This window comes from Ambystoma mexicanum, chromosome 3q (genome assembly GCF_040938575.1).
Source record: "Ambystoma mexicanum isolate Mex_15411 chromosome 3q, UKY_AmexF1_1, whole genome shotgun sequence".
In the NCBI taxonomy this organism is placed as follows: domain Eukaryota; kingdom Metazoa; phylum Chordata; class Amphibia; order Caudata; family Ambystomatidae; genus Ambystoma; species Ambystoma mexicanum.
Genome location: NC_090926.1, coordinates 1,238,101,611 through 1,238,118,183, shown reverse-complemented (window position 1 = coordinate 1,238,118,183; position 16,573 = coordinate 1,238,101,611). Strand labels below are relative to the sequence as shown.

At 52.3% G+C, this 16,573-nt stretch overlaps 1 protein-coding gene across 1 annotated transcript; it reads right to left on the bottom strand.

Annotated features, from left to right (window-relative positions):
• Positions 1–217: 217 nt before the first annotated feature.
• DAND5 (DAN domain BMP antagonist family member 5) lies at positions 218–14,699 on the bottom strand. The gene is made up of 2 exons (XM_069652883.1): positions 14,085–14,699; positions 218–1,909 (listed from the first exon to the last, which is right to left on the bottom strand). The coding sequence occupies exons 1-2, from the start codon at positions 14,598–14,600 to the stop codon at positions 1,631–1,633; spliced, it is 795 nt and encodes a 264-aa protein (XP_069508984.1). The 5' UTR covers positions 14,601–14,699; the 3' UTR covers positions 218–1,630.
• Positions 14,700–16,573: the final 1,874 nt, after the last annotated feature.

Here is a 16,573-nt window from a genome sequence, read left to right as displayed (position 1 = left end):
CACATAACATAACTTGTCGGAAAGGCCAGTCCGACTTTTCCGAAAATTCACCTCCACCCGCGCACCTCGAGGGCTCGCTGCCGTTCAGCGGAAAGGCACTCGCCATCGTTTTTTTAAGTGTTACATTTTGCAGAATTTAATTTATTAAAGTTCGTCCTGGAGGTCAAAAGCTGAACATGGAGAAATGGAAGAAAAGAAAAACTCGAAAACGATCACATAAGTTTTGGGGTTTATTGACCAGAACTCAGTCAGTCTTGCTCAGGCATACCATCGATAATGTGGTAGTTGTTATAAATAAACAATGTTTTGATTTATTTACAATTATATTAGTCTGATATATAAAAATTCAAACGTCCGTGACATCAACAATGTATACAGATAAAAAGAGCTTTCCTAAAAAGACTAGTAAAAGGGCGGGCACAAAGTCAGTACACAAAGAAAACCACAAGAGGGCAGTCTTGTCAAAGAAACGATTGGCTGGATGTATTTTACAGAAATATTTAAAACAAAACAAAAAAAAAACAAAAAAAAGGGTCGCCAGGCCGCCAGGAAATCATCTGGGAGCCCAGTTTAGCCTTCCACATTCATAGCTCCCCTCACCAGCCTTGGCGCCGGATTGTCGAGTCCGTAAGGCCTCCAAGTGAGGCCTCGTGTCGCGGTAAAGAAAACAACTGCGGGCGCCGGACAGGCAGGTGCACCGAAGGAAGACATTCATTAATTCATTATTGGGAATGTAAGGCCCTTTCCAGGGAGGTGTCCGCCTTATACGTCCCTTTTCTATTTCTTGGATATCCTCAATCTAAAAAAAAGAGCATGTTTTACAGGGGTGCACCGTTCCAGCAGTACACAGGGCTCTTCACAATACTTTTGTAAATTAGCAAACAGAGTCGTTTGTTGATGGAGAGGGCAGAGTTCTCAAGTTTCACCATGCCATCCACGAGTTGGGCATCCAGTCCTGGTTTTGTTACGTGCATTCTGAGGCTTGTGGTTTTGCTTTTCCCGTTTTACATTCAGAAAAGCTGGCACTGGATTCTTCTGATGGAAGACGCCCCTCTGACGGGTGTAGGACTCCTGCGTCATGTTGCATACATCCAAAGGAACGCGCCGCCCACTGCGTGGTGCTTGCCCCGAACCCCGTATCACCGGCGAGGCCTGCTTTATTTTGGAGAGCCGCCGTCACTGTGCGGACTGAAAAGGGCCCGCAACATGGATGGCCTAGTTCTGGATATGCTTAGTCCGACAGTAACAGCAGAAGGGCCCGCAACATGGATGGCCTAGTGCTGGATAGGCTTAGTCCGACAGTAACAGCAGTGACCAGCTATGGCACTGCTGGCCCCGTAGTCTTAGTGCTTGGCTTCCATGCAAACATCCTTCGTTTATCGGCCATGCAGGCTGAGTGTCCCTGCCGCCTTCACTGATAGTGGGATGCTGTCAAGGCTCACCCCGGAGGCCCCATCCTCCAGAACAACAGCCATGAAAACAGATGACAATACAGTTGGGAAAATGTTGGACATCAAAATGGGTATGCAGGTATCACCGTCTCAGGCATTGACCCAGGATACGCCGAGCCTTCTCCGGGACTGTGCCACCGCTGCAGGCTGCAGAGGGTGGTGCCACACGCCCTCCAGCCTCAGCCCTGAAAAGCCAGCGTGCTCAGGTGCTGCAAGGCATCCCTTTCACCCTGCGCCTCGCACTGGCACTCTTCCACCACCATCACCTCCTCCTCCGGAGCCGCCACCTGCTTCCCACACTGCAGCGCTACCCGGATTTTCCGGATGCGGCTGGGGGCACAGCCGGAGCAGGGCCGCACTGCACCCGTCCGAGGGCCCGGAACATAAAAGGAGCTGCACTGGCCGAAGCAGAAGCGGTTCTGGATCTTAACCGGGGCGCAGCCGTCTCTGGAGAGAGTCTGTCAGGGGAGAAGAGAGAGAGGGTCAGTGAAACTCACATACATGCCACCATCCCAGGCAGGTCACAGCAAGATGTCTAACTTCACTGCATGACAATCATTTCACACACTACTAGCTCTATTACAAGGTCACCCCGCAGTGCACCTTGGAAGAAGCGAAGGCTGAATAGGCTCTGCTGGGCCTTGCACCGGGTTTCTTCAGGTGTGCACATATTCTACAGCAGACGCTGTAGCCAAGCAATACCTCTTCCAAAGAGGTCTCTAGTTCTCTAACATGCCTTACAGGTGTATGATATGATATGATAGGTTCATATCAGTCTCTCTCTCTCTCTCTCTCTCTCTCTCTGTCTCTCTCTCTCTCTCTCTCTCATACACACAGTCACTCTCTCCCTCTCTCTCTCACACACACTTTACTTTACTTTAATAAATGTATAATGCTCTGCGAGAGGACCCGGTGGCTAAAGTGCGCAAACAAACAAGGATAGCAAATCGACAGGATAAAGGTAGCCCCAGCATACGGACACAGGCCATATCGCAGGGACAACATAGATGGAGCACCCAAGAGCCTTTATCTGAAGGACACAGTCTTCCGCTTCTTTCTAAACGTCGCTGGATTTCGGCTCCCTGAGGTCTGAGGGCTCGCATTCCAGGCCATGGGTGCGGCCAAGAAAAATGCACCTTTCTTGACCTGGGTTAGTTTACAGGTGGACATTTTAAGCTGATTGGAGACGGTTATTGGATCTAAGGGTCCTGGTGCTGGATTTAGCAGTCAATGCTACACTCAAATATTGAGAGCTAAATCCCGCCAAACACGTGCGAGTGATCGGTAGGATGCACGTGTGAGTGATCGGTAGGATGCACGTGCGAGTGATCGGTAGGATGCACGTGTGAGTGATCGTAGGATGCACGTGCGAGTGATCGGTAGGATGCACGTGCGAGTGATCAGTAGGATGCACGTGTGAGTGATCGTAGGATGCACGTGTGAGTGATCGGTAGGATGCACTTGTGAGTGATCGGTAGGATGCACGTGCGAGTGATCAGTAGGATGCACGTGTGAGTCATCGGTAGGATGCACGTGTGAGTGATCGGTAGGATGCACGTGTGAGTCATCGGTAGGATGCACGTGTGAGTCATCGGTAGGATGCACGGGTGAGTGATCGGTAGGATGCACTTGCGAGTCATCGGTAGGATGCACGTGCGAGTGATTGGTAGGATGCACGTGCGAGTGATCACCAGGATGCACGTGTGAGTGATCAGTTGGATGCACGTGTGAGTGATCACTAGGATGCACTTGCGAGTGATCACTAGGATGCACGTGCGAGTGATCGGTAGGATGCACGTGTGAGTGATCACTAGGATGCACTTGTGAGTGATCGGTAGGATGCACGTGTGAGTGATCGGTAGGATGCACGTGCGAGTGATCGGTAGGATGCACGTGCGAGTGATCAGTAGGATGCACTTGTGAGTGATCGGTAGGATGCACGTGCGAGTGATCAGTAGGATGCACTTGCGAGTCATCGGTAGGATGCACGTGCGAGTGATCGGTAGGATGCACGTGCGAGTGATCAGTAGGATGCACGTGTGAGTGATCACTAGGATGCACTTGCGAGTGATCACTAGGATGCACGTGCGAGTGATCAGTAGGATGCACGTGTGAGTGATCAGTAGGATGCACGTGCGAGTGATCGGTAGGATTTACGTGCGAGTGATCAGTAGGATGCATTGCGAGTCATCGGTAGGATGCACGTGCGAGTGATTGGTAGGATGCACGTGCGACTGATCACTAGGATGCACGTGTGAGTGATCAGTAGGATGCACGTGTGAGTGATCACTAGGATGCACTTGCGAGTGATCACTAGGATGCACGTGCGAGTGATCGGTAGGATGCACTTGCGAGTGATCGGTAGTATGCACGTGTGAGTGATCGGTAGGATGCACTTGTGAGTGATCGGTAGGATGCATGTGCAAGTGATCGGTAGGATGCACTTGTGAGTGATCGGTAGGATGCACTTGCGAGTGATCGGTAGTATGCACGTGTGAGTGATCGGTAGGATGCACTTGCGAGTGATCGGTAGGATGCACGTGCGAGTGATCGGTAGGATGCACTTGTGAGTGATCGGTAGGATGCACGTGCGAGTGATCGGTAGGATGCACTTGCGAGTCATCGGTAGGATGCACGTGCGAGTGATCGGTAGGATGCACGTGCGAGTGATCACTAGGATGCACGTGTGAGTGATCAGTAGGATGCACGTGTGAGTGATCACTAGGATGCACTTGCGAGTGATCACTAGGATGCACTTGCGAGTGATCACTAGGATGCACGTGCGAGTGATCAGTAGGATGCACGTGTGAGTGATCACTAGGATGCACTTGTGAGTGATCGGTAGGATGCACTTGTGAGTGATCGGTAGGATGTATGTGCGAGTGATCGTAGGATGCACGTGTGAGTGATCGGTAGGATGCACTTGTGAGTGATCAGTAGGATGCACGTGCGAGTGATCAGTAGGATGCACGTGTGAGTGATCGGTAGGATGCACTTGCGAGTGATCGGTAGGATGCACGTGCGAGTGATCAGTAGGATGCACGTGTGAGTGATCAGTAGGATGCACGTGTGAGTGATCGTAGGATGCACGTGTGAGTGATCGGTAGGATGCACTTGTGAGTGATCGGTAGGATGCACGTGCGAGTGATCAGTAGGATGCACGTGCGAGTGATCGGTAGGGTGCACTTGTGAGTGATCGGTAGGATGCACTTGCGCACTTGTGAGTGATTAGTAGGATGCACATGCAAGTGATCAGTAGGATGCACGTGCGAGTGATCGGTAGGGTGCACTTGTGAGTGATCGGTAGGATGCACTTGCACACTTGTGAGTGATTAGTAGGATGCACATGCAAGTGATTAGTAGGATGCACATGCAAGTGATCAGTAGGATGCACGTGTGAGTGATCAGTAGGATGCACTTGTGAGTGATCGGTAGGATGCACGTGTGAGTGATCGGTAGGATGCACGTGTGAGTGATCGGTAGGATGCACTTGTGAGTGATCAGTAGGATGCACGTGTGAGTGATCAGTAGGATGCACGGGTGAGTGATCAGTAGGATGCACTTGTGAGTGATCGGTAGGATGCACGTGTGAGTGATTGGTAGGATGCACTTGTGAGTGATCGGTAGGATGCACGTGTGAGTGATCGGTAGGATGCACTTGTGAGTGATCGGTAGGATGCACTTGTGACTCATCGGTAGGATGCACGTGTGAGTGATCGGTAGGATGCACTTGCGAGTCATCGGTAGGATGCAAGTGCGAGTGATTAGTAGGATGCACGTGTGAGTGATCAGTAGGATGCACTTGTGAGTGATCAGTAGGATGCACGTGCGAGTGATCAGTAGGATGCACGTGCGAGTGATCAGTAGGATGCACGTGTGAGTGATCACTAGGATGCACTTGTGAGTGATCAGTAGGATGCACGTGTGAGTGATCACTAGGATGCAGAATTCAATTCTTGCCTCTATTGGAAGCCAGTGCAGATTGCGTCTAGCATCTGAGACATGATCTCTCTTGTTAAGACCGGGGATAAGCCCCACCTCACTGTTCTGTATAGTTTGCAGTCTTGTACAATCTGATTTAGTTATGCCCACTGGTAGGCTGCTGCAATAGTTCATCTTTGACCCCACAATGCTCTTGCTACAGTCTCACAGTTGGCTCGAGCTATATACTGGCAGAGTTGTGCCAGCAGCTTGATATAATAGGCAGTAGAGGAGACTGCATATTCTGGTTTTGGTTCTGATATATCCCCCAATGTCTTCAACTTTTTTTTGGTCTCAAGATCACACCCTGCCACTCTAAAATGCTTTTAATCTGTTCCCACTTTCTGTAATTTGGTCTCTGCCTACCACCATCAATTCCGTCTTTTCTTTATTGAGCGCCAAACCATTACCCACCATTAGGGGTGTACCGAACATCGGCTTCGAGTCACTATTCGGCCAAAATTCAACTAAAAACTGCTCTTCGGCAGAATAGTTCTGCCATTGTCCACTTTCTATGATTAGCTGTCTTTTCCCTGGAGATGACAGCCAATCATAGAAAGTGTTGCAGTGGCTAGGCTGAAGAAGCCAAATGAGCTGTTTTCTTATTGGCTACTGCAGCCTGACCACAAAGGAAGCAGCTTCTGCACGTTGAAATGGGAAACAGTTCTTCCCTCCCCTCGCTTCCCATGACAACGGACCAGCAGACGCAGTACCCTCAAAACCAGTGACTGCTTAACAGGTAAGACCCCACCCATCCCCCCATGCGCCCCTTCAACACATGATGAGACCACTGGGGTGTTCGGCACCCCCGCTACCTCACCATATGCCCACCATTGCGTCCAGTGCATTTATTTTTTGATAAAGGGGGCTGCTCCATTGTCCGGGAGCGGTCCCCAGATTCACATGACAACCTTTGCCCCCCCGCCCCGGCGACCCCAAATTTTGGAAAGTGCCTCTCACCCCCCCTCTAAACGCACTGTTAGGCCAGTGTGGCGTTCGGCACCCCCGCGGCTTCACCATGCAGAGAATGCGTTCCCCAGTGTTTCTGTCAGGCCACCGGCGCAAGGCCGGTGGCCCAGCATTTATTTTATGATAAAGGGGGCCAATCCACTGTCTGGGAGCGGCCCACAGACTCGCAAAGCCGCCAAGGGACTATGCCCTCCCAACGGCCTCGAAATGTGCAAAGTGCCCCCCCTCCAAAGTCACAGTGAGGCCGCTGCGGTGTTCGGCACCCCCATGGCCTCGACATGCATGGACTACCAAGGCAGAGTTTTGGGATATAATGTAATGCGAATTGTGCAATGTAAATAATATTTATTCAGCAACACTGGCCAAAACAGTGGCACTTTGACCTAAAAACTGGCCCGCACTAGCATTTTGCGTTTTTGGTTCGGGCATTGACCTATTGCCCTATAGGCCAGTCCCAGTGGGTGAGGCTGCAGGGGTGTTCTTCACCCCTGCAGCCTCACCATATATTGTTTGCCCCCACCCCACCTGCTCCCACAGTTTAAGTTAGGCCAATGGTGCAAAGATGGAGGCCTAAAATGTATTTTATGATGAAGGGGGCCGTTCCACTGTCCAGGAGCCCCCCCACCACAGCCACACAAGGCCGACGAGGGGCTTTGCTCCCCGGCAGCCTTGAAATATGAGAAAGTGCTCCCCACCCATCTCCAACACGGTGAGGACCAGGGTCAGACCGGGCCTACAGTTGCGATTGGCAACATATTGCTTTTGTGACAAATATTTTGAATAGTACCCAAGGGGGAGTTTTTGGATAAAATGTAAATGAAAATTGTGCAATGTAAAGAATATTTATTCAGCAACAATGGCCAAAAAAGTGGGCCATTTTGACCTAAAACTATTTTTTTATCTTTTTCTTAAGCTTACAGAGATATGTGTCAATTTAATAAACATGAATACAAATGCAATGTAATGCCGCCTTAGTTTTCATTTAAATGTTGTTTATTATGTCCTAGAACATGTTTACCTATAAAAAAAAAACTATAGTACGTTCACTTTTCTGTACACCCCTAACCACCATCCAGATTTGAATGAGTTCATAGATCTTATTCACATTTTTGTCATCGTCTTCATAGTTACCTGACAGTGGGATGACACATTGGGTGTCATCAGCGTAATTAGTAAACCCAACACTAATTTCTTGCAGAAGATTGAAAAAAGGAACCGTGAACATATTGTACAGGGAGGGAGATAAACATGCCCCCTGGGAGGCACACCCTAAACCAGTGGGGTCGGTTGAGCTTCTGCATATGTACTACACGCTCTGCAGCATCGGTTGCTCAAAAATGAGCCAATCCAGAGCTGCACTATCTGAAAAGCCTGCGGCTGCTTCTTTTAATCCGGCGACCAGCACTGTATGGTCCACCAGATAATAAGCCGCAGATAGGTCCAGCAGCATAAGCATTGCAGTTTGCCCCCTGTCCATGATCTGTAGTAGTTGATTTTGATTTCTTGATTTTGGTTATTTATACCACGCTCCCGAACTGTATCCAAGGGCAGATGGTAAAAAAATAGCCATATTTAAGGTGTCTGAAAGAAGTATCAGAGTGTCTTTGAGTTGAATGTCTTATTCGAACAAATGAGTTCTTAAAGCCTTTCTGAACTGACCCAGTGAGTGACAGGTTTTGATCTCCAGTGGGAGAGGGTTCCAGAGCTTAGGTCCAAAAACTCTGAATCTCCTATCCCCTCTGGAGACAAGTTTGGACCGTAGAACAGCCAGCAAATAGTAGTCTCGATTTCTGGATATGCAATGCTGTTTCAGTGCCCCGCCCCTGCCTGAATCCTGACTGCCACTTATTTAAAATCTTATTCTGATTCAGAAATGCAGAGCTTTGAATATTTTTTAAAAGAAAAGGCATGTTAGAGTTAGGCAGACCATTGCCTGCTGTTTCTGGGCATTTTAATAAAGAAGCAAACCAGGCGATCTTTTTTTACATTTATTTCATTGAACATTCGTTCGGTGCTTGCACAACTGAATTGTGAGTCTTAAGATCTGTTGAAACATGATTCTCTCTGATTCACTCACTCCCTCTCTCACACACTCCCTCTCTCACACTCACTCCCTCTCTCACACACTCCCTCTCTCACACTCACTCCCTCTCTCACACACTCCCTCTCTCACATGCACTCCCTCTCACACTCCCTCCCTCTCACACTCACTCCCTCTCTCACACTCACTCCCTCTCTCACACACTCCCTCTCTCACACTCACTCCCTCTCACACTCACTCCCTCTCACACTCACTCCCTCTCTCACACACTCCCTCTCTCACACTCACTCCCTCTCTCACACTCACTCCCTCTCTCACACACTCCCTCTCTCACACCACACTCTTTCTCTCTCACTCACTCCCTCTCACACTCACTCCCTCTCTCACATACTCCCTCTCTCACACTAACTCCCTCTCTCACACACTCCCTCTCTCACACTCACTCCCTCTCACACTCACTCCCTCTCACACTCACTCCCTCTCTCACACTCACTCCCTCTCTCACACTCACTCCCTCTCACACTCACTCCCTCTCACACTCACTCCCTCTCTCACACACTCCCTCTCTCACACTCACTCCCTCTCTCACACTAACTGCCTCTCTCACACACTCCCTCTCTCACACTAACTCCCTCTCTCACACACTCCCTCTCTCACACTCACTCCCTCTCTCACATACTCCCTCTCTCACACTAACTCCCTCTCTCACATACTCCCTCTCTCACACTAACTCCCTCTCTCACACACTCCCTCTCTCACACTAACTCCCTCTCTCACACACTCCCTCTCTCACACTAACTCCCTCTCTCACACACTCCCTCTCTCACACTCACTCCCTCTCTCACACTCACTCCCTCTCTCACATACTCCCTCTCTCACACTCACTCCCTCTCTCACACTCACTCCCTCTCTCACATACTCCCTCTCTCACACTAACTCCCTCTCTCACACACTCCCTCTCTCACACTAACTCCCTCTCTCACACACTCCCTCTCTCACACTCACTCCCTCTCTCACACACTCCCTCTCTCACACACTCCCTCTCTCACACTCACTCCCTCTCTCACACACTCCCTCTCTCACACTCACTCCCTCTCTCACACACTCCCTCTCTCACACACTCCCTCTCTCACACTCACTCCCTCTCTCACACACCCCCTCTCTCACACACTCCCTCTCTCACACACTCCCTCTCTCACACACACTCCCTCTCTCACACACTCCCTCTCTCACACTCACTCCCTCTCTCACACACTCCCTCTCTCACACACTCCCTCTCTCACACTCACTCCCTCTCTCACACACTCCCTCTCTCACACCACACTCTTTCTCTCTCACTCACTCCCTCTCACACTCACTCCCTCTCTCACACTCACTCCCTCTCACACTCACTCCCTCTCACACTCACTCCCTCTCTCACACACTCCCTCTCTCACACTCACTCCCTCTCTCACACTAACTCCCTCTCTCACACCACACTCTTTCTCTCTCTCCGTTTACAGGTAGTAGGGGTTTGGGCACATATTACAGGGTATACAAGTAAATATACGTTTGGGGGAAATGGGGAAAAAAGATGTTTTTTTGCATTCATTCTTATTGCATTTTGTATTATTTGCAAGGAAAGTGCAAGATGGCGAAAGCTGTTCCTTCAGTTCTCTTCGTCGCATTCTCGTACTTGTAGTTTTCCTATTTTCATTTCTAAGTGCAGGGCTACTTACACCGGATAGTGGCAACCTGATACCTTGGGCTGGGTGAGCTACACACACCTGACAAGGACAATCTTGCAATGTCTCAAGGCTGAGCATCCTACTCAAAGCCGGCTTGGCACACATCAGGGTCTTGACAGGGTAAGCTTGCCACACCGGACACGGGCGAGCTTGAGTTCCCCAGACTGGGTGAGGTGTCACGCCTGGCATGGGGCAGCTTGTGCACTCTGCAGACTGGGTGAGATGCTCACACCCAACATGGGGCGCCGTGTGCACTCTCCAGGCTTGGCAAGATAATCACACCTGATATGGGAAAGCTTGTGCGCTCTCTTCACTGGGTGAGATGTCCTGTCATGGGGCAGCTTGTGCACTCTGCAAACTGGGCGAGATGCTCACGCCAACCTGACGCTTGGCATTGGACAGCTTGGTTTTTCGCCGGACTGAGTGAGGTTTCCTCTCCTGAGATGGGACGGCTTACACTCCCTGCACTGGGGGACGGCTTACACTCCCTGCACGGGGGACGGCTTACACTCCCTGCACTGGGGGACGGCTTACACTCCCTGCACTGGGGGACGGCTTACACTCCCTGCACTGGGGGACGGCTTGCACTCTCTGCACTGGGGGACGGCTTACACTCTGGGTGGGGTTTCCGCACCTGCTCTCCTTACGGGTGAACTTGGACAGCTAGAGACGTCTGGCCTCGTTGAGTGCTTCATAACTTACAAGAATGAAAGTGGATCTGAACGCGTGTGTGTGAGTCTAGGGGGCTATAGGTCTGAAGCCCACCCATGTGCCTGAGTGACAGCCCGCAGGTGGGCTGGCTCTGGCCTTCTGCAGGCACCTTCCACCTGCGTGTATCTCCGGCGTTTCCGCGGCTGCCCGGGTCATCAACCTGCTTAAATGAAAGTTTGCACAGAAGTCCGCGAACTCAATCCGGACTTGCTGCGCCCCTTGTACTTCATATTGAGAACCACACCTAGCTCTGCCAGTGCACCTCAATCCTGAGTGTAACACTGCATGCTATGACTCACTGCACTGTTTGCTATTCTAGACCTGGGGCCCACACAGCTCTGCCAGTGCACCTCACTCCTGAGGGCAAAGCCACATGATATGTCTCACTGCACTGTGTACGGTTCTAGTGCTGGACCCCCAACAGGGCTCTGCCAATGCACCTCAATCCTGAGTGTTAGACTCCCTACTATTCCACACACAGATGTGCAATGAAAGATTGTGTGAACACCTGCTAAACAGCAACGCGTGTTTCGACCTTGGCGTTTTGTTTCAAGGCCCACTATATCATTGATATGAATAAGCATGACCTATACATACGCAGCTTTTCATACTGTCTTCTAAATGATGATCAAAGTGCCCGCTCAGGCGCACTTTGCCATGATCGGCGTTCCTCGGGTTACTTCTGGACAGAGTCTGGCCAAAGCAGTCTAGACTTTGGTGGTACAGGGAGCTGAGAGCGTCATGTCCACACGAGCAGGAGACACAAAGAAGGGACTGTCTAGTGCGGATATGATATGATCTGGCATTTATAACGCGCCTATACACAAGTGTTTCAAGGCGCGACGAGGCAAGGGGGGGAAACAAAGGGAGGACAGACAGCGATCCTACTAGGCCAGGTGACATTCAGATCGCGCATGTGCATGGGAAGGGGGGAGAGGGGAGTGCAGGGGGAGGGGAAAGATGATCACAATAAATAAGTAAACAGCCAGCATGTGGCAAGTGCATGGGTAAGCGCAGGCATCAGGAGTCAAGGGCTGTTAGGGAGTCTGTAGGGATACAGAAACGGTCCCCAAGTGCGGGGGTTGCCAGGTGGGCAGTGCAGGTGCGTGCCGCTGACGGGGAGGGCCCTGGGCCCGAGATTAGAGGGTGTGCAGGTAGCCAGTGCAGTTCCGGTTACAGCCAGGAGGTCAGCAGAGGAGAGTAGGAAAAAAAGCAGAAGCAAAGAGAAAGGTTTTGAGGTGCTCCCGTAACCGGAGATGGTTCTCCTCAAGTTTAAGGGAGGCGGGGAAGTTGTTCCAGCCGAGGAAAGAGATCTACCACCAACTCGTTGCTTGGAGAAGCGACCGACCCTGAGGGAGTTGGAGGCGGATGAGCGAAGAGCTTGAGTAGGACGATATTTTGGAAGAGAGAGTTGAAGGTATTGAGGCCCCAGGCACCAGAAGGTCTTGTGTACAATGCAGAGGGTTTTGAACTTAATCCTTGCAGGCACTGGGAGCCAGTGCAGAGATTTCAGTCCTGGAGAGATACGAGCCCTGGGCTTGAGGCCAAGGACAAGCCTCGCAGTCCTGTTCTGGATGAGTTGCAGAGGGCGGAGAGTAGAAGCAGGCAGATTTAGAAAGAGGCTGTTGTAATAGTCCAGTCTAGAGAGGATCAGACCTCTGGAGACAGTGAGCTTCTGGGGGAAGGAGAGGAAAGTAAGAATGCCTCTGAGGAGGTGCACCTGGTATTGTGACTTCTTAGAGACGTCAGAGATGTGAGGAGAGAAGGAGAGTGTGGAGTCGAAGATGACTGAGGTTTTTTGCCTTGCAGGTAGGAGCAGGAAGAGGGCCAAGAGGGGCTGGCCAGAGAGTGAGGGGAAAGGATGGTGAAGGTGTGCCGATGAGGAGGATCTCAGTCTTACTGGCACTAAGGCAGAGGTCATAGGCGGCACACCACTCCTGAATGGCCGACAGCCAGTCAGAGATGAGGGAAGTAGAGGAGGAGGCCGAGGGTAGCCTGAAGATGAGCTGGGTATCATCCGCATAGCACTGAAAGTTGGGGTAGAGGGCGGCGATGTGGTGGGCGAGAAGTGCCAGATACTGGTTGAACAGCCAGGGAGAGAGGTTAGATCCCTGGGGGGGGCACAGGTAGAGAAAGAAGATAGCGGAGAGGAAGGAACCCAGTTGGACCTGGGAGGGTTGGTTGGAGAGGTAAGAAGTCAGCCAAGCCAGTGCCTGATCGGTGATACCCAGGTTATCACGAAGACGGTTAAGCAGGATGGCATGGCTGACAGTGTCAAAGGCAGAAGAGAGAGAAGCAGGATGAGGATGTAGGGAATGTTAGAGTCAAGGTTGGAGAGCAGGTCTTCACGGATGTTCAGGAGAGCAGTTTCTGTGCTTCTGGCAGCTCTGAAGCCAGTCTGATGGTCATGAAGGCACCCAACAGAGTCAGTGTGGAGATTGAGCTGGGAGATGGCTAGTTTCTCCAGGAGCTTGCCCAGGACGGGAGTGATGGAGATGGGGCGATAGTTAGCAAGGCAGGAAGGGTCAGCGGAGGGTTTCTTAAGAAGAGGGCCACAAGGGAGCACTTCAGGGGGGATGGGAAGACTCCAGTGGCGGAGTGGTTGCAGAAGTCAGCCGGGGCCGGAGCCAGGGAGTCGAGGAACCTGGGAGCTGAGGCCTACTTCAAGACACAGCACCCAGTGCAGACTTTGGTGGTACAGGGAGCTGAGAGGATGAGAGTGTCATGTGCACAGGAGCAGGAGACAGAAAGAAGGGACTGTCTGTGCAGATGAACCTGGGAGCTGAGGCCTGCTTCAAGACACAGCACCCAGTGCAGACTTTGGTGGTACAGGGAGCTGAGAGGATGAGAGTGTCATGTGCACAGGAGCAGGAGACAGAAAGAAGGGACTGCCCGTGCAGATGAACCTGGGAGCTGAGGCCTGCTTCAAGACACAGCACCCAGTGCAGACTTTGGTGGTACACGGAGCTGAGAGGATGAGAGTGTCATGTGCACAGGAGCAGGAGACAGAAAGAAGGGACTGCCCGTGCAGATGAACCTGGGAGCTGAGGCCTGCTTCAAGACACAGCACCCAGTGCAGACTTTGGGGAGATGTCGGAAGGCTGAGGCGGGAGTAGCATGCTTACAGGGGCAGCAGAAGGGGGAGAAAAGAGTCAATTGGTTTAGGGCCCCAATAAGAGACTGGGGTGCAGGGCGGTCACTCACCTGCGTGAAAGGGATGGCCTTGCAGCTGGATTTGGTGAAGTCGCTCTGGCTCAGGGGCAGCACCGTCTCGGCCCGGCCTCCTCTCTGGATCACCCTCCGCCACATGTCCTGGCGCCCCTCCACCTGCACCGGGGCCCCCCTGAAGGGACCCAGTGCCCGCAGGAGCTGGCCCGGCGCCTCAGGCCTGCTGCTCGGGATATAGTAAGGCGGCCTCAGGGCCATGCCGGTGGCCCCCCGTTGCAGTACAGAGGGGAGGCCCAGCAGAGGCGCGGGCAGGTCGGCCCTGGCCCTCCTGAGCAGCAGCGCCTCGGTCAAGGCCCCGGGGGACACCTGCACCACCCGGACCTTGCCCTGCACCGGCCCGGCCTCCCACCGCCCCTGCTCCCCGTCCTCGCCCTCAGAGGAGGAGGTGGACGACTCTTCCTCGCCTTCAGTCTGAAGGGGGCCAGGGAACCCCAACACCGCGGAGTGGGCCAGAGCCAGCAGCAGCAGCACGGCGGCCTGTAACCCCAGCATCCTCGAATCGACCTTTAACCCCTACAACCAGAAAATGGAGAAAGTGCCCTCCTCTGGTCTGCGTCAATGTGTGAGGCCTCAATGGTTCAAGGTGATAACCCTGCAGTCAGCTGTGCCTCGGGGAGTGAGGCTGTCCTATATATACTCACACCCCTCTGGGTCTCCTTAGCCAACACTGTGGGGGGCTTGAGAGGTGGGGTTAGAGGGGGGGGGTGGGGCGAGGCCCGCCAGGGTATTAGCACGTCTTTAGCAAGTACAGGACTTCTGAAAGGGAGGTGTGAAGGGGGCCTAATGGAATCTGCATTCCAAAGGCCCAAGGACAACAGCTGGAGTGGGCGCTAAAGACGGCCCGGCTAGACGCCGATGTGTATTGGGGCCAACAAAGGGCCCGTTTCACAGCGCGGGCCCTTGTGTACCGATCCCACGTGTGGGGGGTCATGCGAGGGCGGGCGCCGCCCACCCCAGACTCGCAGTGGTAGTGGAACGGGGCTGTCTCGGCAGGTGAGAGGGCAGGCACGCATGGTGCAACGCGCCAGGCTGTTGCAGCTGGGGCATTTATATAGCGCTAGAGCCTGAGCGCTGCTTATGTGGGCGCTCATTTATTGACCTCGGAAGGAGGAAAGGCCGAGTTTGGCCCTGCAGGCGCTGCACGGATGTCAAAGCGAGCGATCTACTCGCTGTGCTATCGGACCGCTAAGTGACTAGTAACTAAGGCTCCAGTTCAACTTTCCACTTGCACAGGGAGCTGAATGGACAAATCCTCTATATAGGATGACTCTGGTTGTAAAAAGTAGAGGAATGGAAAACAGAAAAAAATAAAAGTAGTGGAACACCGTTCCTACTCACTTCGATCACTGCCCTAGAGGAGCAGCGACTTCTCCAGCCGCCCCTGTTGCTCCAGTATTGGGGTCCATACAGTGCGTTAAATGAGCCGGCCCTCAGTACGCGCCCTTCTTATTTTTAGCATGTGAGTACCTGCACTTCTCAAAGCCTGAAAGAGAGTACCGTTACTCAGCTATCCTGCAAGGTGAACATGAAAGCATTTCTTTTCCTTTATCGCAATGAATGACTAAACTCCTGCATATTTTTCTGGGGAAAGCTGCGCCCTGTCCCTCCTCCTCTCTCCACCACCCGCTGTGCCCACCGTGCAGAACAAAAGGAGAGCCAGACATGCATGGCCAAAAGTTCCAGCCCGCCAGGTCTAAAATCCCCTTTCCCCTGACAGGTCTCTTTATCTGTCACCCATGGGGTCCCTTGAGAGTTTTCATCTGAAACACGGAATTTGATTGGCAAAGGCTGGGCAATTACTTTTTTAATATGTTTTTCCTTAGACCTAGACAGAGCTCCGCCAGTGCACCTCCATCCTGGCATTCAGCCTCTCATCCTATTCTATCAGTGGCACCATTGCCAAGCTCTGCCAGTGCACCTCAGTCATGACCCCGTCCTTAGAGCTAGACAGAACTGCGCCAGTGCACCTCAGTCACTGTGCGTCCTTAGACCTAGACAGAGCTCCACCAGTGCACCTCAATCCTGGCATTCAGACTCTCATCCTGTTCTAGCATTGCCACCAATGCAAAGGTCTACCAGTGCACCTCAGTCATGGAGCGCCCTTATACATAGACAAAGCTCCAGCAGTGCACCTCAGTCATGGCGCACCCTTATACATAGACAAAGCTCCAGCAGTGCACCTCAGTCATGGCCCCGTCCTTAGAGCTAGACAGAACTGCGCCAGTGCACCTCAGTCACTGCGCGTCCTTAGACCTAGACAGAGCTCTGCCAGTGCACCTCAGTCACGGCACACCCTTAGACCTAGACAGAGCTCTGCCAGTGCACCTCAGTCACGGCACGCCCTTAGACCTAGACAGAGCTCTGCCAGTGCACCTCAGTCATGGAGCCCCCTTATACCTAGACAGAGTTCCGCCAGTGCACCTCAGTCACGGCGCATCCTTAGACCCAGACAGAGCTCCACCAGT

Excerpts from the sequence above, each read along its gene's own strand:
- DAND5 (XM_069652883.1), bottom strand. The coding sequence starts at position 14,600 with ATGCTGGGGTTACAGGCCGCCGTGCTGCTGCTGCTGGCTCTGGCCCAC. Across the intron at positions 1,910-14,084 it reads AGGCCATCCCTTTCACGCAG|ACTCTCTCCAGAGACGGCTG; the intron begins GTGAGTGACCGC and ends CTCCCCTGACAG.